This window comes from Alexandromys fortis, unplaced genomic scaffold (assembly GCF_014885135.2).
Source record: "Alexandromys fortis isolate MF-2015 unplaced genomic scaffold, M_Fortis_MF-2015_v1.1 scaffold_6, whole genome shotgun sequence".
Classification (NCBI taxonomy): Eukaryota; Metazoa; Chordata; class Mammalia; order Rodentia; family Cricetidae; genus Alexandromys; species Alexandromys fortis.
In genome coordinates, this window is record NW_026067902.1 from 17,489,260 (window position 1) to 17,510,669 (window position 21,410).

Consider the following 21,410-nt stretch of genomic DNA (forward strand, 5'->3'; position numbering starts at 1 on the left):
GCTGCGCTCCACCGCCCACCTGAGAAGCAGCGCTCCCGGCATATGTGGTTCCTGCCAACATGAACGACCCCACTCTGTTTTCACTTCCTGCTTCCTCCTCACCACCCCAACAGAAAGAACACAGACAGCTGGGACATAATATGGAATCTTTACTAGGACAGGGAGTGAGGGGCAAGTAGAACAGGCCACCATTAAATATGCTTGATTCATTTGCTGGGGATGGGGAGTTAATGTTTGCCATGGACAAGAGGTGCGGGGATCCGAATATCCTGTCCTCTCTCCAGACGCCGTTCACAGTCAATCAAATAGTTTACTCCGTCGATGACCAGCTGCACCAGCTCCACCTGCAGGACACTCCTCCTTGATCTCTACGTCCCGCAATCTATCTGAGCTTCTTTGTCTCTTCTTTTTATTTATTTACAGACAGGATCTCGCTATGTAACCCTGGCTGGCCTGGAACTTGCTGTGGAGACCAGGCTGGCCTGGGATTCTCGGGAGATCTCCCTGCCTCTGCTGGTCTCAAAAGCCTGAGCCACCTTGCCTGGCCTGAGTTTCTTTCTTAGTTTCTTTCTCTCTCTTTCTGATCTTGTATCTCTGAAAACACATTTTTTTTCTCTTCCCTCCCCCACTCAACCTGAACTTTATTTCAGATTTTATTACATTCCTAAGGCTCACTCACTGTCTCATCGCAATTCCTCAACCTAATTCATAAGACCTCACCTCTGACTTGCCAAGTCGGTCCAGATTAGAGATGTCAAAGACACTGCCTGTGGCAGCGGTGTCCACGCCTCCTGTTCCGCGCTTTTGGAGTCTTAAGTTCTCCAAGATCTTTGGGAAACGGTTATCCTATAGGCAAGATGGAAATCAGGGCAGGTCAATAGAGGCAGGGGCTGTTCCTACCTTGCCCTTGTCCTTTAGCCATGATATGATATGACTGGTTCCTTCTAGGGTGCCTCCTCCCTCCTCATCAAACCCCACTTCTCACCTACACCCCTCTCTAACCCCACATTTCCTTTACTTTGCTTAGCAGGGGCAGTTTGATGTGCACTCCTGCCCGAAGTCCAGTGCCCAGGTTAGATGGACAGGTCAGGATGTATCCCAAACGTTCATTCCACATGAACTCCCAGCCTCGTTCCTGGATCAGCCTCTCCACCTGTGCCAACAGAGGTTCTGTTGTGAGAAAATCAGGGACGGACATACCCCTCGTAGTTAGCCCTACAAACACTCTAGAAATATGTCTCCAACAGGAAGCTTGAGGATGAATGAATGACATGCTCTTTGTTGTTAAAAATCATTGTCATCACACATGAAAGGTAACTTTGATATTGCATTGTATGCATAGTGGTAAGATTGTGGATGAATAGATTGTTTGTGGAAGAAACTTGAGGGAACAATGAATACATTAAGGGTGACCTATGAAATGACCGGAAGTGGTAGACAGAACAGAGAAATGGCTGATTGTTCCACGAGTTCTTCTTACATCAATTATCTCTTTAACAAAGAGCAGAGGGTCCCTTCGGACAGAAAGGGGAGGATAAGAGAGGCAGGAGAGCCTACTCTTAGCTGGAGAAGGAGCACGTGTAATAGAGAGAAATAAGAAAGTAGAACAAACGCCTTTAATCCCAGCACTCGGGAGGCAGAGGTAGGCAGATCTCTGTGAGTTCGAGACCAGCCTGGTCTACAAGAGCTAGTTCCAGGACAGGCTCCAAGACCACAGAGAAACCCTGTCTCAAAAAACCAAAAAAAGAAAAAAGAAAGTAGAACAAAGAAGCCAGATCCATAGGTACATGTGTGAAAATGAGGGGGGTACAAAAGGGGTCCCTGTTTTTCTTGACCAGCCTAACTACCATTAGAATTGAAGAGACTGGGGTCTTCCAGGATAGATACAAAGACCACTACCCAGGATAAGTAAAGATGACACCCCACAGCTCACAAGGAATCATAAGCCTGAAGCTAAACATGCTGAAGCTAACACTTATTGCAGGACAATTATTTTGCCTGCATTATGTCATTTCATCCTCACAACCTAAAATATAAGCAATCTTATTATCTCAACTTTATAGATGAGGAAACTGAGTCATATAATTAAAGAGTATTTCTCTACCCACTCATAAAACATTATCCATCCCTTGCCAAAAATAGTGTAAGCTTCCCAGCTAGAATCTAAAAGGGAAGCTCTCTTTCTTTACAAGTCCAAAAATAGAACTGTAGATACAAGGATATATAAGGATTAGATCTATGGCAGCTTCTAACACAGAATTAACTATAGAGACCCAACCCATATAAGACACAAACTCACCTCTCATCTAGAACCATACATTGTGGAACAGAAGCCATTTCAGCCTCCACTTTCCCTAGTCTGTCTCCCTTCTCAGCTCAAAGCCGAGCTACAGTGATAGACAGAATCCAGAGTCGAGGCCCACCTTGGCTCAGAACTGCGTGATGTATCATAAACATACCAATCTCTCACCCCCTACATCAACCCAGGCTCAAACGTTCTCCTTAGCTGCACATCCTACCTCACACCACCCGCCCCAGCACCGGTTTGTCATATCATTGGTTCCTTCTTTGCATTACTTGGCAAAGACTATGCTTTCTCTCCTTCCTTAGGTGACTGACATTCTTCCTATTTCAGGAGTATTAGACGCCCTGGTTTTCCAAGGATGATCCTATTTCTAACTATTGTCCTCACGTGGTTAATGATTAACCTTTTCTATTATCAGAAATACCCTGGGTTGGTTGACAAAGGATATAGCCAATCTGCCTATGCTGCTCTTGGGTTTTCTCATTTCCTCCCACTTAGCTCCCTTGCACAGCCTTCTCCAACCTCTTTGAGGCCCCGGCAGAATCTTTCAAACACTCTCTTCATGTTGCCTCCTTTCTCCATCGAGATGACCCGCGTGTGGTCCTCCTCGTTCACCCAGATCAAGAAACTCTTCTCATTGTTGTGCCTGGGGGCAGGAGGTAAAGGGATCAAGACAAGAACTGGGGGACAAGTGTGTGTGTGTGTTTGCGCATGCGCGTGTGCACACACGTGTGTGTATCTCACACACACAAGAGAAACAAAAAAGGTGGATCAGCCTCATACCAGATTCCCCGGGCATCTGGCCAGTCTCGAGCCATTCCTGCTGCGGTCAACAATGGGGACACAGGCTTATCAAACAGAAAATGGTCCTGAGGAGAATAAAGGGATTAGACTTAAGAATTATCACAGTATTGTCTGGGCCTCTCAAAATCCGTCTGTCTTATCTGGCCCAGCCTCCCCTCTGACCCTTTCCCAGCAACTGCTCCCATAACCCAGTTCCCTCTCAGGGCCCCTCACGTCTATAAGCTGTTGCTGCTCAGCCTCCGTCATCTCACTGAGCCGATAGTATCGTCCAGCCAGGTCACCCTTCAGGCCGCTCAGTGCGTCCACCACCACACGTTCTACCTCTCGTCGCTCTGCCCGCGTGCAGGCTGGAGGCAGACTGAGTCCCCTGATGCTTCGGCCAGTTCTGACTCTTGAGGACAATACGTACCTCTCGTCAAAGTAGCCAGAACGGATCTGAGGAGTCAGAGAAACGGAGAAGTCACAGTCACACAACAGGTGAAAGCTCTTAGGGACTATAAAGCACGCACTGGAAGGGAGGACACACTGGACAGGCAACTGAAGAGGACATTGTGACCATTTCTCCAAACTTCCCACTTTGGTTACAGCCTTTTGAGGGGGGGTCTCTCCTGAGCCTCCCGAGAACTGAGATTACAGGTGTGAGCCACCACACCCAGCCAAGGCATCGTCACTTTTTAAAGAATATTCTTTCACAATTTCATACACGAAGTGTACTTTGATCATATTCTCCCCAACCCCATTATCCTGACACAGTCCCTCTTATCCGCTGTCTTCATATCTGCTAGTCTCCAAGATAGCTACTTCTTTCTCTTATCACTATCGAAAGCTTAGCAGTATAACCGTGAGTCAGGAAGCACGGTGTAACGATTAGCGATACAGAACACTGTGCACAGGCCGCACAAATCGCAGGTGTCAGAGTTGGCTCACTTTACTGGCATCAAGGTCAGTGGTGTGCTTCATTGTTCGGGGGTCATATCCGTTGTGTCGCTCCTGGATCACAGGGTCAAAGAGTTCAGCAAATACCTGGTAGGGAGTGAAGAGGGAGAGGTGGTTATAAAGAGGAACTCCTTCCTGGGCTTCAACTGTAGATCGATTTCACTGGGTCAGAAATGTGAGTACAGGCAGTCCAGAGTCTTGAGGGAACAGACACGAGGGATCTCCAGGGGGAAGGAACTGGGATTTCTGGGAAGGTGGCTTGGGTCACCAGGGAGACTCTGGGGGCCCCCTACCTCGTAGGACTCCTCATCTCCAGCCACCATGCCCACAGTCTTGATGAAGGGGTGGCCAGGGTTGTCCACGCCAGTCTGGATGCACTGATCTAGAGTCCAACCAGTGGGTGTGGTCTTGTCGCAGAGCCGTGCATAGACTGCTGGGGTCAGGTGACTGGCCATGCAGTTGTTGTGCTTTCGGAGGTCTGGGTACTCAGCGCTGGGAAGGGGGTACCCAGTAATCATGGAGGGAGGGCACAGGAGACTAGACCTACTGGTGTCAGCGGGGAGCTGTCCAGTGAGCCCTGTCTGGCTTTGCTCCTTGGAAGGAGGGGGATTAGAGGTAGGCTAAATATTGATAATCTTTTTTGGGGATTTCCGGGGTCTTTTTTTTTTCTCCCTCATAGTTCTAGATGCCTGTGTCTGCCTCAATTCCCCCAGACCTATACACAGTTCCTTTTCTCTAGTGAGCACAGCATTAGGGGTGGGGGAGGGGAAAGACTCGGGAGAATTAAGGAGAACAAGGAGAATAGGTCGAGATGGGGAAAAGGTAGTTTTTAGTCATGCAATAAGGGATTTGGTTAGTGGGTGAACCTCGTCTTTGCAGGCCAAAGCTGGCTTGGAGGCAGGGACATCGGGTGACAGGTTCTTAGACATGTTCTTGCCTTACGAATTTGGCCCTACTCCTCCTATACGGCTGGGATCTCCAAACTGTACAGAAATCCATCTTCGGGGGCCCTGTCTATTGCTCAAGACATCCTTTCTAGCCCTTCGGTTCCCATCACCACCACCACCCCCAGCCCCCACCTCGTGCGTCTCAGGCACTGATACCTTGGGGGATACAGTCTCCGTTCACTGGCGGCTCGTACAGATTCCGGGCGGAGCAGAATCCCAGCGGCGAGAGACCCAGCTCCAGCCAAAGCCAGAAGTCTAAGTCCGGGGCGGGCAGACAGCAGACGTGAGAAGGGACCAGCCATGGTTTAGGGATGCGGCTACTGGATTCGGAGCAGGATCTGTAGCAAGTCTGGAACTGGGAGGGAGGATGCAACCGAGTAGAGAGAGAGAGAGCCTGAGCTGGGTCCGAGGCTGAAGCCAAAATAGGGGTCACGATGAAGGCTGAAGCTAAAGTGGCAGCCAGTGCCAACCAGGCTGCAGGAGAAGCGCGGCGAGAAAGCGGCCAGCCAGAGCAGAGGGAGGCCCCAGCCGCAGTCTCCAGGGGTGGGGCTCACTCAGGCTCCGCCTTCCCTCCTGCCACCGCGCTAGGTGTGCGGGGGTGGGGTTGGGTAGCACCAGCCAGGTAATTAGGGAGGCTGAAGACTCACTCGATGAGGTTGGGGACATAGCGCCCACCAAGAATGAGGGCAGTCAGATTTCAGCACCAAGTGGAGGACAGCACCACGGGGTTGCCGAATTTGAAACCCCCTTCTCCCGTGCACCCTCTGTTTAATCCGAAACCCAATTTTGCCTATTTTGTGGGTATTGGGGGGGGGGAGATGACATTGACCAGTCTCTTCTCTGAATTCGATCTGCACGCAATCTCCCCATTTTTCCCAGGAGAGGCAGCCACAGGAAAACCACAAAATAAACAGATAGAAGAGGAAGACTGAGAGCAAGCAGAACAGACGCCGCTGGCTGCCTGCCTCAAGGTCACCTTTTCCTAGGAACCGGGAAGAGGAAGCGGAACTCCCTGCTACACCCATACCTTACTTTCCTAACAAGCCGAGAAAGGCTTGAGAAGAATCAGGAACCTATTAGCTTTATTCCATGTGATGTCTCCCCTCATCCACACTGCCCCCAAATCTCCTGCCTCCATTTCTCATGGGGCCCTACCCTTTTTTTTAAATGTCCTCCCCTACTCTCCCCTACTTCACCTTTGATCTTTTTTTTCTTCCTCGATTCTAGGCTCAAACGTGTCTGCTGTTCACAGGACTCTGGAGTCCTGTCTGAAGCTTGCCTACCTGTTGATTGCTCTGGGCGTGGGGCTGGGGCTGGGCAGGGAATGGTGAGTTTCCTCTTCCTTCTCTCCCTCCTCTGCAGCTGGCAGATCCTGAACTGGAGGGGAATTTAAAGAGAGAAGGAGGAGGGTGTGGTGAGATGATTGGGTGTGGAATGGAACAGGCAGGCACAGGTCTCCGGAACCACCTGGATTTCCTCTCTTGGCTCTCAACACGGTTTAATCTGGAGAGAAAAGGTTGGTGGCGTCCAAGGGCAGAAGGTCATCAAGAAATCTGTGCCTTTTTCCTGGTCCCTTCTCTCTTCTGTGAAGTGCACATTCAGACTCAAAAGGATTGTTTCCACACTAGAAGTGGGACTAGGTGCAACTTGACTTTTATTATATCAGGAAGGGGACTGAATAAAAGCCGGATCTGAGATAGGGACCCAAGCCTTGGTGTGGAGGGCCAGCCAAGGCAGAGGAGACATATTGGCATTAGTATCTCTTCCTTAAGCTTCCTGATGTTCCAAAAGACAGTAAGATATTTGGAAATCTTTTTTTCTTTTTCTTTTCTTTTCTTTTTTTTCTGAGACAGGGTTTCACTGTAGCTATCAAGCCCGTCCTGGAACTAGCTCTGTAGAGCAGGCTGGCCTCAAACTCACAGAGATCCTGCCTCTGCCTCCCAAGTGCTGGGATTAAAGGTGGGTGTGTGCTACCATCACCCCGCTTGATATTTGGAAATCTTATGAATCTTTGGAAAAAAGAATTGAAAGACCTGGATAAATCCAGACCCTCCTAGCAGGAAAAAATAGAGTAAAAAATTAAGCGGGGAGAAAAGAATCAGAAATCTAGGATTAGCTGGTTCAGTTTCAGGAGCTAGTTGAAGATAAAGTTAGATTGTAATCTTGAGTATAATCTTGAGAAACAGGGAGTTGCCCCCTTGTGATCATCACTGGCACTCAGAATTTTCTATGATGCCCTCCCTACCCCTTTCAGATTACTGGGCTGTGGTTTCTCCCTTAAAAAACCCCCTCTCCCAGTTACTCGGGGTCGAACTCCTCCCCTGCGTGGGTTTATGAGTCTCAGCCCCAGTGCACTGGTCCCCATCTTGTCGATTAAACCTCATGTGATTGCATCAAGGACAGTCTCTAGTGAGTTACGGGGGGGGGGGGACGTGTTATCCCGAGACTTGAGTGAGTGTCTCCCCACACCGGGGGTCTTTCAGAATTACCCTTCACAGTCCCCACTGGCCCCACAAATACACATTTCCTTATTACCCTCAAGTCCCCCCCCACCATGTCTCCTTTTGACTTTCATTATTTGTGGGTATCCTTAGAAGCGAAACACTTCTTTTTGGGGGCTCCATTCCTTGAACCACTTCTCTTGATAAAATACAATTCTCAGAGAATAGTTTGGAATCTAGTGTCGGGGCTTGCTCACTTTTGGAGAGTCAAAAAAATGTTACCTCTGCCGTGGGCGCTCATTATCTAGGTAGAGGGGCAGGTATGAGTAAGTAAATATAATTACTTGGGACGGTGTGTATTTACCCAGATAAAAGAAGGAGGTAATCTTCCAGAGCCATGGGGCTGTTATTTGGCTGAGAAAGTGTTGGGAGTGGGGGAGTGGGAAGAGAGACTAGCAGAAGGGGAACAAAGACAGCTAGAGTAGACAGCAAGTCATTCAAGTTCGGAAAATGCCTTCCTTCGTGAAATAATAGCTCCGCTGAGAAGTCACATATTCGTGTACTTTCTTTATTCTTTGTGAGACCCTGTCAGGTATCTGATGTGTTGTCAATTATTTAAAAAAAAAATTACCTCATGGAACTGGAGAGATGGCTCCGTGGCGGCTCTTTCAGAGGACTTGAGTTCAGTTCTGGGCAACCACATGGTGATGGTCAACTGTCTATAACTTCAGTTCCAAGGGATCCGATGTTCTCTTCTGTTCTCTGGGCATCAGGTACACAAACATGCAGGCAAAACACCTACACAAGCCAGGTGGTGGGGGCATACACCTTTAATGCCAGCACTCAGGTGGCAGAGGCAGGCAGATCTCTGTGAGTTTGAGGCCAACCTGGTCTACAGAGTGAATTCCAGGACAGGCTCCAAAGCTACACAGAGAAATTCTGCCTTGAAAAACCAAAGAAACTAAAAAACAAAACAAAACCCCAAAAACACACACACACATGCAAAAAAAGTTCTCTTGCATATGGGAAGTAGTTATCTCTCTATATATATAGTAGTTTATTTATTTGTTAATAGTTATCATTACTAAAAAAATAATTATCATTACGAATATTTATTGCTTTAAAGCACTATACAATTACAAGGAAACTGAGAGGTGGCAGTGGCATGTGCCTTTCATCCCAGCACTCGGAAGGCAGAGCCAGGCAGATCTCTGTGAGTTCAAAGCTAACTTGGTCTACAGAATGAGTTCCAGGACATCCAAGGCTACACAATAAAATTATATCTCAAACAAACAAACAAAAAAAACAAAACAAAACAAAAAACAACCCCACAAAACCCTACACTTACAAAGAACCTTTATAAGTGTAAGTTATTTCATTGAGAATTAGATCATTCTAACATACGGAGTATTTTCTGTGGAATGGGTGAATTTTTACACTTGGGAGATGCTGTAATTACTTGCTCCAATGGTTGGAGTTGCAGAAGAGGGTATGAGTCTGAACATTAACTATCACTGGTTATTTGTAGATCCTGTCCTTAGAATCATCTCTAGCCACTCAGCAGGCCTTGAGGTACCGGTAGGGGGTCAGTAAGTTAAGGCATATAACTAGGAAAGTTGTGAGGTCCCTAAAGTTACAGAGAACAAATGGAGAATTGCAAACTCCTGACCAGGGAAGCCTAAATGAAGATCTAAGGACAACAATATACATAAAGAACATGCTTTCGTATGATCGTATCTGTCCCGTTCAGACAAGAAATGTCCTTTATGGGCGCATGTGTTGGAACTTGTTTTTCAGCTGTTGGACATTTGGGAAATGATTGTATTCTGAGGGCTCTGGTCTAATCAATACATTTATCCCTTGATATATTCATAACGTGACGACATTATTGGAACATGGTGAAAGGGAGGATGTAGGGCCTAGTTGGAGAGAGTTTGTCCCTGTGGCATGCCTCGGACAACTCATCTTGTCCTCTGCCCCTTCCTCCCTCTCTGCTTTCTATTAGCCAACAAGCAAATGCCTTTTACCAAACCACCCTTAAGTTCTGCCGCTCTCATGGCCAAAGCAATGGCGCTAAGGATCAAAATTTCTGAAACCCTGAGTCAAAACAAATCCCTTTCCCCATGGACTGTCGGAAGGAGCAGCATTTGTAGGTGCGTAGTTCCACCCTTACAAACAAGTACAGTGGAGGCTCCAGGAAGAAAAGCGAATTTCCCAAAGCTAGTTATTTTTGTCTGTGTTTGTTTGTTTTTTCTATGTAACTTTATTTTATATGCATTGGTGTGAAGGTGTCAGATCCCCTGCAACTGGATCTTCAGACAGTTGTGAGCTGCCACATGGGTGCTGGGAATTGAACCCGGGTCCTCTGGAAGAGCAGGCAGCCTCTCAGCCCCTGTTTTTGTTTTTCGAGACAGGGTTTCTCTGTGAAACAGCCCTGACTGTCCTGAACTTGCTCTGTAGACCATGCATGCAGGCCTCAAACTCACAGAGATCCGCCTGCCTCTGCCTCCTAGTGCTGGAATTAAAGGCATGCGCCAAAGCTACACAGTTAAGAGTAGGATTCAAAGCCAGCTGTTCAGATTCCAAGGCTGGAGAATAGGGAAGAAGCAGAGCGTAGAGACAGAAAGCGGTTTACTCGGTTTCTCAAGTCTACCATTTACTTATATCTTTCACAGGTCAGTCTCTTTGTTCCTCCCCTTAACTTTTCCCATCTGTTTCTGTCTTCAGCGTCCCTACCTTTTCTCTTTCCACCTTCTCGCCTTATGTCTACCTATATTATACCTGGATTTGCTTTACAGAAAAAAAAAGACTCGGTTTTTGCCCTCATGGAGGTGCAATGTCACAAACTTTGCCTCTTCTTCGTTTATCTCAGTCTTTTTTCCTCCCATTGGTATCAGTGGTTAACCTCACTGCCTAGGCTGTGGACTGGCGACGCAGTAGGAAATAAAGCGGCAGAGGAGCATAAGGCTGCAGTTCCCCAGGCAGCCACGAGGAGCCACCCTCCTCCACTCTGAAGCTCCGGCCAACGCAGCCTGACTGTTGCCGGTGCGCGCCCTCCGCGGATTGGCGGGACCGCAAAGAAGTCGCGCTTTGATTGGGCCGCTGTCAGGTGTCGCTGCCTGCAGGTTCGGCTGCGCGAGCGGAGGGAGGCGGGTGAGTGCGGGCCGGGGGCGGTGGGGGAGTGGCTGGGGCTGGGGGCGGTATCGGGGAGGGTGGGCTCGGCGAGGGGCTCGGCCTGCGCCCGAGGCCGTGGGTAGTCCCGGGTGGGGACAGCTTCCGAGGGAGGCGCAGCCGCAGCCCGCAGGCCTCAATGTCAGCCTAGGGAGAGCGAGGCGGGGACGGCGGGGGCGGGCAGAGGCGAGTGCGGTCAGGATGGGAGGGCGGGATTCGTGACCCGACGCCTTGAGAGAGAGGACGACCGAGCGGGTCAGTGGGAGAAGAGACTGGTGTGGAGGGGTCTGCAGGAGGCATAAGGGGACCCCCGGGAAGATGGAAGGCTTTCAGGGACAGGGCTGGGGGAGTCTGGGAGGAGGGGCAGGGCTGGATCGCAGGGGAGGGGAGCGAGGTAAAGGGTCGTGCGCCAGAAGCCGAGGGAAGGGAGGACCAGCGGGCGCTGGAAGCTGGCGGAGTGAGGGAAGGGACTGGCTGGCCAGGGGAGAAGGTCTGCTGAGGAATGGATTACTGTGGAGAGGTGAGCCTCCAGAAGGGCTAGTCGGAGGAAGGGAGCTCTCATTATAGGGGATCCTCGCTGTAGGGGGCCATTAAGTGTTCGTCATTAAGGGAATGATGCTACCCAGTATACCCTGGAGGCTGAGGCAGGAAGATTCTAAGTTCAAGGCTATCCTGTGCTACACAGAGCCTGTCTCAAAAAAAAAAAAAAAAGTGTTAGCCAGTGTGATGACTCATGTGCAGGTTTGAAGTGTTGTTTACTTCTGGGAGTCCCTGAGTGGGAGAATTGGCTGGATTCATTGCATTAATTGAACAGTGATTGGGGTGCAGCAGTCAGTGTGGGGAGTAAGGTAAGGGGAGTCAGTGAAGAGCCGTTATCACAGATTGGGGAGAGAAGGCGGAATGAGTGAGCTACACTGAGACCGGCCGGCAGCAGATGGAAGACTGGTATCAGAATAAGGAATATGTCAGAAACATTCAACTCGCCTGCGGAAGGAAGTGGGAAGCAGGCAGAGAGGCCCACGCCACTGATCCCAACACTTGGGAGACTGAGGGAGGACTATCGCCCGCCTTGAGTTTGAGGCCAGCCTGAGTTACAGAGTGAGACACTGCCTCCAAACAATGGGGGAAGAGTAGGCAGGGAGGCATGGGGCGGGACTTCACTTTTGAAGGTGAGAAAATTCCATATTGGTGGTGGAGTGAGGAGTTTCTGTGTTGGTTTCCTTTTACTATTGTTGGAGCCTCTATCAAATGCAAGGTGATGCCAAGAAATGGATTCACGCAGACTGCCCTCCACTCTAGGAGCTGAAGAAGTTGCGGTTGGCTGTTGCCCTAGCCCTCTCCAGATCTAATTTAGCGTTGGTGCTCCTTAGATTGCCTTCTTGTTTCCTCCAACCCCTTCCCTCCCTTCCAAAGCAAGACTGCCCTTTAGCCTGGTGTAGACTCTGTCGCTTTCTTATGCAACGAAGTTTGGGGAGAACATGAAGGGGAAAGAGCACATCAAACAGGAAAGTGTTTTTTTGGGAACACCACATTAAAACCCCAGCCTCTCCCAGAAGTACATCCAAATAAAGCCTGGCTTTGTCATAGCTATTCCTGCCAGGCTTCTATGTTTGCTTTGTTAACTATGAATTTGGACCTTCATCTTCTTTCAGTCTGTGTTTGTGAACAGACTTCTCCATCCTATTGTCTCCCATCACAGGGTTCTAGTAGAATTCCACGAGCATGGCTGGATATTGTTTAAAAACAAACATACAAACAAACAAACAAAAAAACCCAAACAAACAGGGAAGACTTAAAGGGCAAGTAGAGAAGGAATCTTAGACGTGGGGAGAGCTCCTGGTTCAGAAAAGGCACAAAGAATGTGATGAAATTCTAATTGGGGAAGTTGTGAGGTATCTTTGGGAATGCCACGGTTAGGTCACTTACAGGGAATTCAAAGAGACGGTCTGTCAGTCAGGAGGAGTGGTGTCTGCAGAATGTTCTGTCTGTGGTTGAGCAATAGAAGCATGACATGGGGAGGCCGAGATGGCCAAGGTCTATAGAAATCTATAATTTTCTAATCAAAGCTGCAACCCTCGTTGTAATGGCAGATTTTAAAATTAAAATGGAGAGAGGAATTATGGAAGCCTTTAAAACGCTGTACGTTAACTAATTCGCAAAAGGAGTTCTTGGCTTCATTGGGGCTGGCAGTGTTTCTGAGAACTTCTATGGAACATGGAAAATTTCTGTTGAGTGACTCCATTTTATTTTTGGAAAATAATAATGATTGCTCATACCCTTACAATTCATTATTAGCAAATGTTAGCCTTGTGTGTATAAGCTTCGGATCTTTTGGAGTTTTGAAAATAGACATTTATTTATAGGCAAGATTGTATAGGTATCGTCGGAAACTCGCCGCCATTCTTGCTTCTCTTCAAATGTAACTACTGTTACAGATTGGATGTCTTTTCAGTCCATTTTAAAAATTATGCCATTTTAAAAATTATATATTTTGTTTCGTTTTGGGGCTGGTCTCACTGTGGTTCTGGCTGGCCTGGAACTCACAATGTAGACCAGGACAGCCCTGAACTCACAGAAGTCTCCCTGCTTCTGCCTCCCAAGTTCAGGTACTGAAGGCGTGCACCACCACACCCAGAGTCAATCTTTTTTTTTTTTTTTTTCAATTTAAACATGTGGTTTAATAATAATAAAATAAATATCTATATGACAATGATGTACATTCTTTATGTTGTATTTACTAAATTTTCATAAACATAATTATATGAATAAAAGCAATCTCAGTAAGTATTATTGAATACTATGACAATATCGTAGCATTTGAAGTACCACATTTAAGTTACAGATTATTTATTTTATTATGGAACTTTTAATGATAATAAAATGATGATGGCATTGATAAACATTGTACATGGTTGCATAAAATATGATTTCAATTTTCTATGTATAAAGGTACAATATTGTCTTTGTAAAACATTGTTAAAATATGTAATTTTATGACTGTCATAATAATGAAAGCATTAGTACTTTAATTTTTCTTATAATGTCTTTTAACTTAATCAGATAGACAATGTTTATCAGATTCAATCTTTTAAATGGCTACTAAGTGGGGGCTGGAAAGATGGCTTAGTGATTAAGATCCCTGGTTGTTCTTTCAGGGGACCCGGGTTCCATTCCCAGCACGAATGTGTACAGAGACACCTGCAGGTAGAACACCCATACATATCAAAGAAATGCTGGCAATCAGCAACAATAACAAACCAACCACGAGCCTGTACTAACTGCATCTGCAGTCGGGAATAGCACGTGTTTATTTATGCAAGTGGATTGTGCTCCGTGCTCATCTTGGGCATTTGTACTCGGAAACTGTTGCATATAGCTTACATGTATAGTGTGTATGTTTGTGGATCCATAGCACACATGTGGAGGTCAGAGGACAACCTGTGGAAATCAGTGTCTCCCTCCCCCTCCAACCCTCATCCTCGTCAGGTAGCTCCTAGGGTTCAAACTAAGATTGTTAGGCTTGGCAGCAAGTACCACCATCTGATTTGTCTTGCTGGCCCTCATTCGTTTTTAAAATCTGGGTTTTTTTTTCTATATACTGCATCAGAGTTTACCATTCTTCTCCTTATGGCATCTGGATTGTTCTTAGCTTTCCCCCAGGCAACAATGAGATAGAGAGGGAAGAATGTCCTTGGGTGTGTCCACGTGGGTAGGAGAGTCTTACTACAGCCTATCCACCTCTGTGCTGCTAACAGTTTGGGCTGGATAGATGTTGACCTAGCATATACATTTTAGAATTTCTTGTGGCATTCCTGCCCTCTGCTTACTAGAAACCAGTGTGGCACTTTGTGGTTCTAGTAACCAGGAATGTTGCCTGACGGATTCTCTTTGGAGTTTCCATTAACACTCGAGGCATATGCACGTAGAGTGGAACTGCCAGCTTGTTCTGATCCAAGTTCATAAGATGTTCTTACCAGTGTGGCCTTAGGACGTTTTTTTTTTTTTTTTTTCCAGTGTAGCTGCTGCTCTAACAGACCTTGTCTTAGGCTAGCGTTGATCTTGCAGTACTAAAGGGCTGGATGGACCACGGAGATTGTGGTTTGAACGGATTGAGAACTGCTGTGTGAGTGTTTACTCTCAGCCTCTCAGTCAGCACCAGACTTCCCTGCTTGGACTGATTCTCTGGATTTGGATATCTGTTTTTTTCAGATGATGTGGGTGAAGGAGAAAGGGCAAGCACAGGAGATGTTAGTGTCCTGATACAATGCTTAGCGTGAAGGGTGTCCTGGAGAAATGTTTCTTGAGCTAATAGCAGGTAGTAATGAGGGTGGAGTTTAAAGGCAGATCTTTGGGGTCAGAGCATCCCTTTGCCCTTGAGTCGAATCCTTGACTGTGCTTGGGGAGGTACTGTGGGGAGGTGGAGAGAGCTGGGGACATTGTGGAATGAATCCAGTGTTTGAAATAAATGTCACTCTAACCTTCTCTTGGTAGGAATCAACAGTAGCCTTCCTTGGAGAACTGCTTCTTCTATTTGCTGCCTGGAGTTAACATTGTTTCCTGCTGGCAGAATCAGGGACATGCCAGCACTGTAAGGCTTAATCTCCTGATCCTCTTACCAGTTCTTGGCTGGGGTGGGGTAAACAGGGAAGAAAAGGAGTCCTTGCTGTGCTCTTACTTCTCTTTAGTCATGTCAAATTGCAGTACAGTTTCCTTTCTTATGGGTCCTTTCCATCGCTTTCTTTCTTGTTCCTCTTGTACCCCATCATTGCTCCCTCTCATTGTCTAGTTCCCTGTACCCCATCCCTACCCACTGCAAGGGCGCTGGATTCTAAGCTGATGGGGTACTCACTTCTGCAGAGCGGGATGAGTGGGTGTTCCGGCGGGGATGTGGTCATTGACGGCCAATGAGGACGAGAGCAGTGCGGCCCACTTCTTCCTCGGAGCTGGAGATGAGGGCTTGGGCACCTGTGGAATAGGCATGAGGATGGAAGAGAGTGACAGTGAGCTCCTTGAGGACGAGGAGGATGAAGTGGTGAGTCTAGGGAAAGCGATGTAGCTTGGTGTTGGGCCCCTGCCCTAGAGAACTGATACTGCACTGCTTGGACACAGCGGTTCTTTGCAGGCACAGACTCCCTGTTGTAAACAGGCTCTATCCTGACTAGGGGAGGGGCCATAGAGATTGGTCAGTTGCCTCTCTCTGAAACCCCTGCTCAAACGTCCTCCTCCTGTTGTCTTCTGGTCACCGCTGCTGCTTTTGAAGAAGCACATTTCCTACAGGCTTCTTCTCTAGTGGGCGTCCTTTATCCCGCAGGCCTTAGAAAGATGTGGCAGTGTTGGAGGTGACAGATGTGGGAACCTGGAGTTCCTGAGAGCACTTCTTTTCTGTAGCCTCCAGAACCTCAAATTATTGTTGGCATCTGTGCCATGACCAAGAAATCCAAGTCCAAGCCGATGACTCAGATCCTAGAGCGACTCTGCAGGTTTGACTACCTGACTGTCGTCATCCTGGGAGAGGACGTCATCCTCAACGAGCCCGTGGAGAACTGGCCATCCTGCCACTGCCTCATTTCTTTCCACTCCAAAGGTTAGGGGCTGGGAGGGAAGGCCGGCCGTGGGGTGCTGGTTTGGGGATGGAATTCTTACCCCTTTAGTAAGAGGCTGTCAGCGTCTCCACACACAAGGGAGCATTGAAGGGGAGTTTACCTTCTGTTTCAGGATTTGCTGGGTGGAGGTTAAAGCCTGTATCCCAGCCACACACGATGATGTGAAGGCACTTACTTTCTCTTATAGACTTGGATCTCTGGGAGGATCCTACATGTAATTGTGTTTATTTTCCTGATGACTATCCCGAACTTGAGGAACTGGGCAGCTAAGTGCTTGGTTAGATGTGTCCGAGGAGCCCAGTGGCAGCCGCTGTCTCTAGCAGGTCACAGTCTGTCCTGCTGCTTCTCACTCTGCCTCTTTGACTTTCTTTGGTCTCTCCATTTCTTTCTCCCTCGCAGGCTTTCCTCTGGACAAAGCTGTTGCTTACTCCAAGCTTCGAAACCCCTTCCTTATCAATGATCTGGCCATGCAGTATTACATCCAAGATAGGTATAGCTTCCTGTGGACCAGAGGGGTGGGTGGCCCTGTGAAATGCCCACTTTAGGAAGCCTACTCTGGGGTGGCACAGTGAAGCAAACATGCTTCATTTTTTGTCCCATTTCATATTGAGTTATAGTTCCCTGTGCAAATAAAATGTCTAGCCTTTCCCCTTTGTCATCCCCACCTTTCCTACCTGGCTAATTTATTTGGGGGGGGGGGTGACAGGAGGGAGGTGTACCGGATCCTGCAGGAGGAGGGTATTGATCTGCCAAGATATGCCGTACTCAACCGCGACCCCGCCTGTCCTGAGGGTGAGTAACTGCCTTGATTTCCATGATTTTAGACCGGTATTTGTTCCTTAAACTTCTGTTCTAGACATATCTGTATGGGGCCTTTGACAGTTGGATTATAGGTAGAGTTGTGGGTCTTTAGACAGAGCCGTTGAACTTTTATATAGATATTATCATATCTAAATGCCGTATCTGTTATAGGACGTGGTCATAAAATGTGGAAGGTTGTATAGATTAAAACCTCAGGGAAACAGGAGTTGGAGATACTCTCCAACCTTAGTTCCTAAGAACACTCCCACGCCCATCTTTCAGAGTGCAGCCTGATAGAAGGTGAAGACCAGGTGGAGGTCAATGGAGCTGTCTTTCCCAAGCCCTTTGTGGAGAAGCCAGTGAGTGCAGAGGACCACAATGTCTATATCTACTACCCCAGCTCTGCTGGAGGAGGAAGCCAGCGCCTCTTTCGTAAGGTATGGGAGACATCTGAGCATGTGGGAAGTCAGAGAGTAAAGGACGGAGTGAGGCTGTTGGGAAGAGAGAAGGGATCTGTGGGTAAAGCCTGGAGATGGAGGCAATGTTGTTCTCCTTTCCTTTCCTCCTCAAGATCGGCAGTCGGAGCAGTGTTTACTCTCCCGAGAGCAGCGTCCGGAAGACAGGATCATACATCTATGAGGAGTTTATGCCAACAGATGGCACAGATGTTAAGGTTATGGTGGATACAGAGATTTAAAATGTTACAAACATCCGGGTGGGAATGAGGTGCTTGGGAGGCAAGTGGCAGTGTGTATGGATCTTAGAAAACAAAATGCGATTTCAACTGGCTTCACATTCAAGTGACGATAGCAAGTGAGATGCAGACGTTCTCATTTCCCTATCAGAGCGAGAGCAAGGTACCATAGTAAATTGTGAAGCATTGGTAAATTATTGTTTAATAAGGACTAGAAAGTAGTGCCAGAGTCCTAAGGAGAAACCTTTGGAAGATCATTGGAATAAGGCTCAAAAATATCAGTCTCAGTCTCTGTATTTTTTTTTTAAAAAATTGTCTTATTACATTTGTGTGTGTGTGTGTGTGTGTGTATGTGTGTGTGTGTGTGTGTGTGTGTGTGTGTGTGTACCATCGCATGCATGTGGAGTCAGAGGTCAACTTGGGGGAGTCACTTCTCTCCTTCATCCATATGAATCCTGGAGACCAGACTTGTCAGCCAGCATCTTTACCTGCCGAACCGTTTCCTGACCCAGTCTTTGTATTCTTAGCGTTTGGAGGAGTTTTTAGTCTTGTCTTTGTTTTAAGACAGGTTCTTATTGTGTAGCTCTGGCTGACTTAAGACTTGCTGTGTAGACCAGGTTGTCATTGAACTCATGAAGTCCTGCCTCTGCCTCCTGAGTGCTGGGACTGAAGGCGGGTACCACCACTCTTGACTGGGCAGAGTTGGTTTTTATTGTGGAAGAGTCTACAGACCTAGTGCTCATATTGTCTTCTCACACACAGGGTGAGCTGTGGGCATACTCAGTGGTGCTCTGTACCCGCAGGTGTATACAGTGGGGCCTGACTATGCCCATGCTGAAGCTAGAAAGTCTCCAGCTTTGGATGGGAAGGTTGAACGGGACAGTGAGGGGAAAGAGGTGCGCTATCCAGTCATGCTGACCGCCATGGAAAAGCTGGTAGCCAGGAAAGTCTGCGTAGCTTTTAAGGTAGAGAGGGCTCATGGGGCTGTGGGATGAAGGGAAGAAACGGGCAGGGTTTGGGAGCTGACTCACTCTGCCGTTTTGCTTTTGCAGCAAACAGTCTGTGGATTTGACCTTCTTCGTGCCAACGGTCACTCCTTTGTGTGTGACGTCAACGGCTTTAGCTTTGTCAAGAACTCGATGAAATATTATGATGATTGTGCCAAGATTCTGGGGTAAGAGACATAGTGGGCAAGGGTACGGGGAAGAGGGCTCAGGAGTTTTCTCTTTATAAAGCGGGTGTGATGTCTGTGCCTGTTACCCGGCACTTGGGAGGTGGAGGCAGTTTCAAACTATCCTGGGATACATGAGGCTGTATGGATAAATAAACAAACAAACAATAAAGCTTTTGCTTTATTTGAACTATTTTAAAAACGATTCAAAAGTCAAAAATGAAAAAGGAGAAGGAGCTACTCGGCCCCTGCTGTCTCCGTAATGCATTCCTCAGAGATGACTGCTATTAACAGTGTTAGCTGTGACAGATTGCCTTTCTCTCCCATGTGTAAATAGCTATATTTAGTTTACTGACTGTGATAATACTGGGATTTTGCATTCAAAATAGCGTGTAATACCTAAGCCATTCAAAAAAACATAAGGGATGACGGTATAGTGAGCATCCACAGTATGGCAGTTCTAGCCAAGCACTGTCTGAAGAAGTACACCATCAGGCCAGATATGGTGGTCCACACCCTCAATCCCAGCACTCAGGAGCCAGAGGCAAAGGGATCTCTGTGAATTCCAGGCCAGTCAGAGCTACACAGTGAGAGGCCTATCTCGAACAGGTACGTTGTTGAGAGTGGTATGGTGGCTCAGAGGGTAGAGTGCATGTGTGTGCACAAGCCTAGCTATGGGAATTTGATCCCTGGAACCTACGTAAAGGTGGGAAGAGGGAAGCAGCTCCACAAATTTGTCTTCTACCCACAAACACATCATGCACACTTATGCACACAATAATTAACCCACATTATTAAGTGTTGGGCTGGGTGTGATGGTGCACACACTTTTAAGCACTTAGGAGGCAGAGGCAGATGGATCTCCATGAGTTTGAGGCCAACCTGGACTACATAGTGATTTCCAGGACAGCCAGAGCTATGTAGTGAGACCCTTTCTCAAACAAACAAACAAAATGTTAGTTATGATAGTTCACATCTGTAATCACAGTAGGAAGGTTGTCACAAGTTTGAGGCTACTTTGAGCTACAGAGTGCTGGTGGCACACACCTTTATTTTATTTATTTATTTATTAAAGATTTCTGTCACTTCCCCACCGCCGCCTCCCATTTCCCTCCTCCTCTCCCAGTCAAGTCCCCCTCCCTCATCAGCCCAAAGAGCAATCAGGGTTCCCTGCCCTGTGGGAAGTCCAAGGACCACCCACCTCCATCCAGTTCTAGTAAGGTGGCCCACACCTTTAATCCCAGGACTTGGGAGGCAGAAGCAGGTAGATCTCTGAATTTGAGGCCACTATATGTGAGTTACAGGACAGCCAAAGCTACACAGAGAAACCTTGTCTTGAAAACAAACAAACAAAAGCAAAAAATTAAAACCAAAAATATTCTATTATTAAGGTTAGGCATGAAGGTATACACATATAATTCCACGTTCAACAGACCGAGGCAAGAGAGTTTCAAGTCTGAGGCAAGTCTTTGCTACAAAGCAAGACCCTGTCTGAAAAAAGCTGGAGATGTAGTAGAATTGCTTGCCTGAAGCCCTGGGCTCAATCCCCAGCCCCTCATAATGGCAGTGTTGACTCAGACTGGAGTCCCAGCATTTGGGAGGCGAAGGCAGTGTGGGGGCTGAGAAGGAATCAGGCTTAGTCAGTGAAGTGCTTACTGTACAAGCGTGAAGACCCAGATCTGAATCCCAGCACCCGTGTCACAAGCCTCGAGTAGTCTGTAATCGCAGCATGAGGAGGCAGGAACAAGGCGATCCTAAGGGCTCACTGTCCAGCCAGTCTAGATGATTGGTGAGCTCCAGGTCAACCAACCAGTGGAGAGTGGTGACCTCTGACCTCCACAGGCACACATAGGCTGGTGTATGCACCTGTACGCAGGAATATAACCCCATCTACCTACACACATACGCCTACAAAATAGAACCTAAAGACCATCTGCTATGTAGTGAGTTTGAGGCCAGCCTGAGATACATGAGAAAAAATACGCTATTAAGAATATGTGAAGACTGGGTGTGATGGCCCATGCTTTTTTTTTTTTTTTTTTTTGGTTTTTCGAGACAGGGTTTCGCTGTGGTTTTGGAGCCTATCCTGGAACTAGCTCTTGTAGACCAGGCTGGTCTCGAACTCACAGAGATCCACCTGCCTCTGCCTCCCGAGTGCTGGGATTAAAGGCATGCGCCACCACCGCCCGGCTGGCCCATGCTTTTAATTCTGGTGCTTGAGAGAAGTATGAGGTCTCTGTGAGTTCAAGACCAGCCAGAGCTACAGGAGTGAGACTCTGTCTGGATATAAGGTTCAGATGGTATAAGAGCTTGCTATGCAAACCTGGTGACCTGAGTACAGTCCCTGGAACCCGTGTAAAAGTTGAAGGAGACAACTGACTACTGAGAGTTGTCCTCACTGCCACATGCCCATGCCCACACATAAACATCACACACACACACAAACACACACACACACACATGCCCACACATATACATCACACACACACACCCATGCCTATACATATACCTCACACACACAGACGCACACACACACA

The 21,410-nt window shown here is 47.6% G+C and overlaps 2 protein-coding genes across 15 annotated transcripts; one reads left to right on the forward strand and one right to left on the reverse strand.

Moving 5' to 3' along the window:
• Positions 1-134: 134 nt before the first annotated feature.
• Positions 135-6,386, reverse strand: LOC126496826 (creatine kinase U-type, mitochondrial). 3 transcript variants are annotated; one of them, XM_050134466.1, is made up of 10 exons: positions 6,276-6,386; positions 5,149-5,347; positions 4,339-4,537; positions 4,037-4,132; positions 3,323-3,544; positions 3,089-3,174; positions 2,828-2,951; positions 1,019-1,153; positions 721-846; positions 135-344 (listed from the first exon to the last, which is right to left on the reverse strand). In XM_050134466.1, the coding sequence occupies exons 2-10, from the start codon at positions 5,292-5,294 to the stop codon at positions 228-230; spliced, it is 1,251 nt and encodes a 416-aa protein (XP_049990423.1). In that variant the 5' UTR covers positions 5,295-5,347; positions 6,276-6,386; the 3' UTR covers positions 135-227. The 3 variants fall into 3 exon arrangements, with proteins under 3 accessions (XP_049990423.1, XP_049990424.1, XP_049990422.1); XM_050134467.1 differs by having other exon boundaries at positions 6,189-6,291; XM_050134465.1 differs by lacking the exon at positions 6,276-6,386 and having other exon boundaries at positions 5,149-6,000.
• A 4,178-nt stretch (positions 6,387-10,564) lies between these two features.
• On the forward strand, positions 10,565-18,924 carry LOC126495777 (inositol hexakisphosphate and diphosphoinositol-pentakisphosphate kinase 1). 12 transcript variants are annotated; one of them, XM_050133412.1, is made up of 12 exons: positions 11,008-13,808; positions 14,619-14,727; positions 14,814-14,919; positions 15,096-15,192; positions 15,391-15,636; positions 15,993-16,188; positions 16,607-16,697; positions 16,914-16,999; positions 17,291-17,445; positions 17,580-17,681; positions 18,506-18,667; positions 18,755-18,924. In XM_050133412.1, exons 5-12 carry the CDS (start codon positions 15,490-15,492, stop codon positions 18,878-18,880), a joined length of 1,065 nt encoding a protein of 354 aa, XP_049989369.1. In that variant the 5' UTR covers positions 11,008-13,808; positions 14,619-14,727; positions 14,814-14,919; positions 15,096-15,192; positions 15,391-15,489; the 3' UTR covers positions 18,881-18,924. The 12 variants fall into 12 exon arrangements, with proteins under 12 accessions (XP_049989360.1, XP_049989344.1, XP_049989343.1 ...); XM_050133388.1 differs by having other exon boundaries at positions 11,009-13,808; positions 15,462-15,636; positions 18,755-18,922; XM_050133387.1 differs by lacking the exons at positions 14,619-14,727; positions 14,814-14,919 and adding an exon at positions 10,566-10,586 and having other exon boundaries at positions 13,760-13,808; positions 15,462-15,636; positions 18,755-18,922.
• The last annotated feature ends 2,486 nt before the right edge of the window (positions 18,925-21,410 follow it).

Coding starts and splice junctions, on each gene's coding strand:
- LOC126496826 (XM_050134466.1), bottom strand. CDS start 5,294: ATGGCTGGTCCCTTCTCACGTCTGCTGTCTGCCCGCCCCGGACTTAGA. Junction 3,175..3,322: donor AGCAGCAACAGCTTATAGAC/GTGAGGGGCCCT, acceptor TATTCTCCTCAG/GACCATTTTCTGTTTGATAA. Junction 847..1,018: donor AACTGCCCCTGCTAAGCAAA/GTAAAGGAAATG, acceptor TCTTGCCTATAG/GATAACCGTTTCCCAAAGAT.
- LOC126495777 (XM_050133403.1), top strand. CDS start 15,490: ATGTGGTCATTGACGGCCAATGAGGACGAGAGCAGTGCGGCCCACTTC. Junction 15,637..15,992: donor AGGACGAGGAGGATGAAGTG/GTGAGTCTAGGG, acceptor TCTTTTCTGTAG/CCTCCAGAACCTCAAATTAT. Junction 17,446..17,579: donor GCCAGCGCCTCTTTCGTAAG/GTATGGGAGACA, acceptor TTCCTCCTCAAG/ATCGGCAGTCGGAGCAGTGT.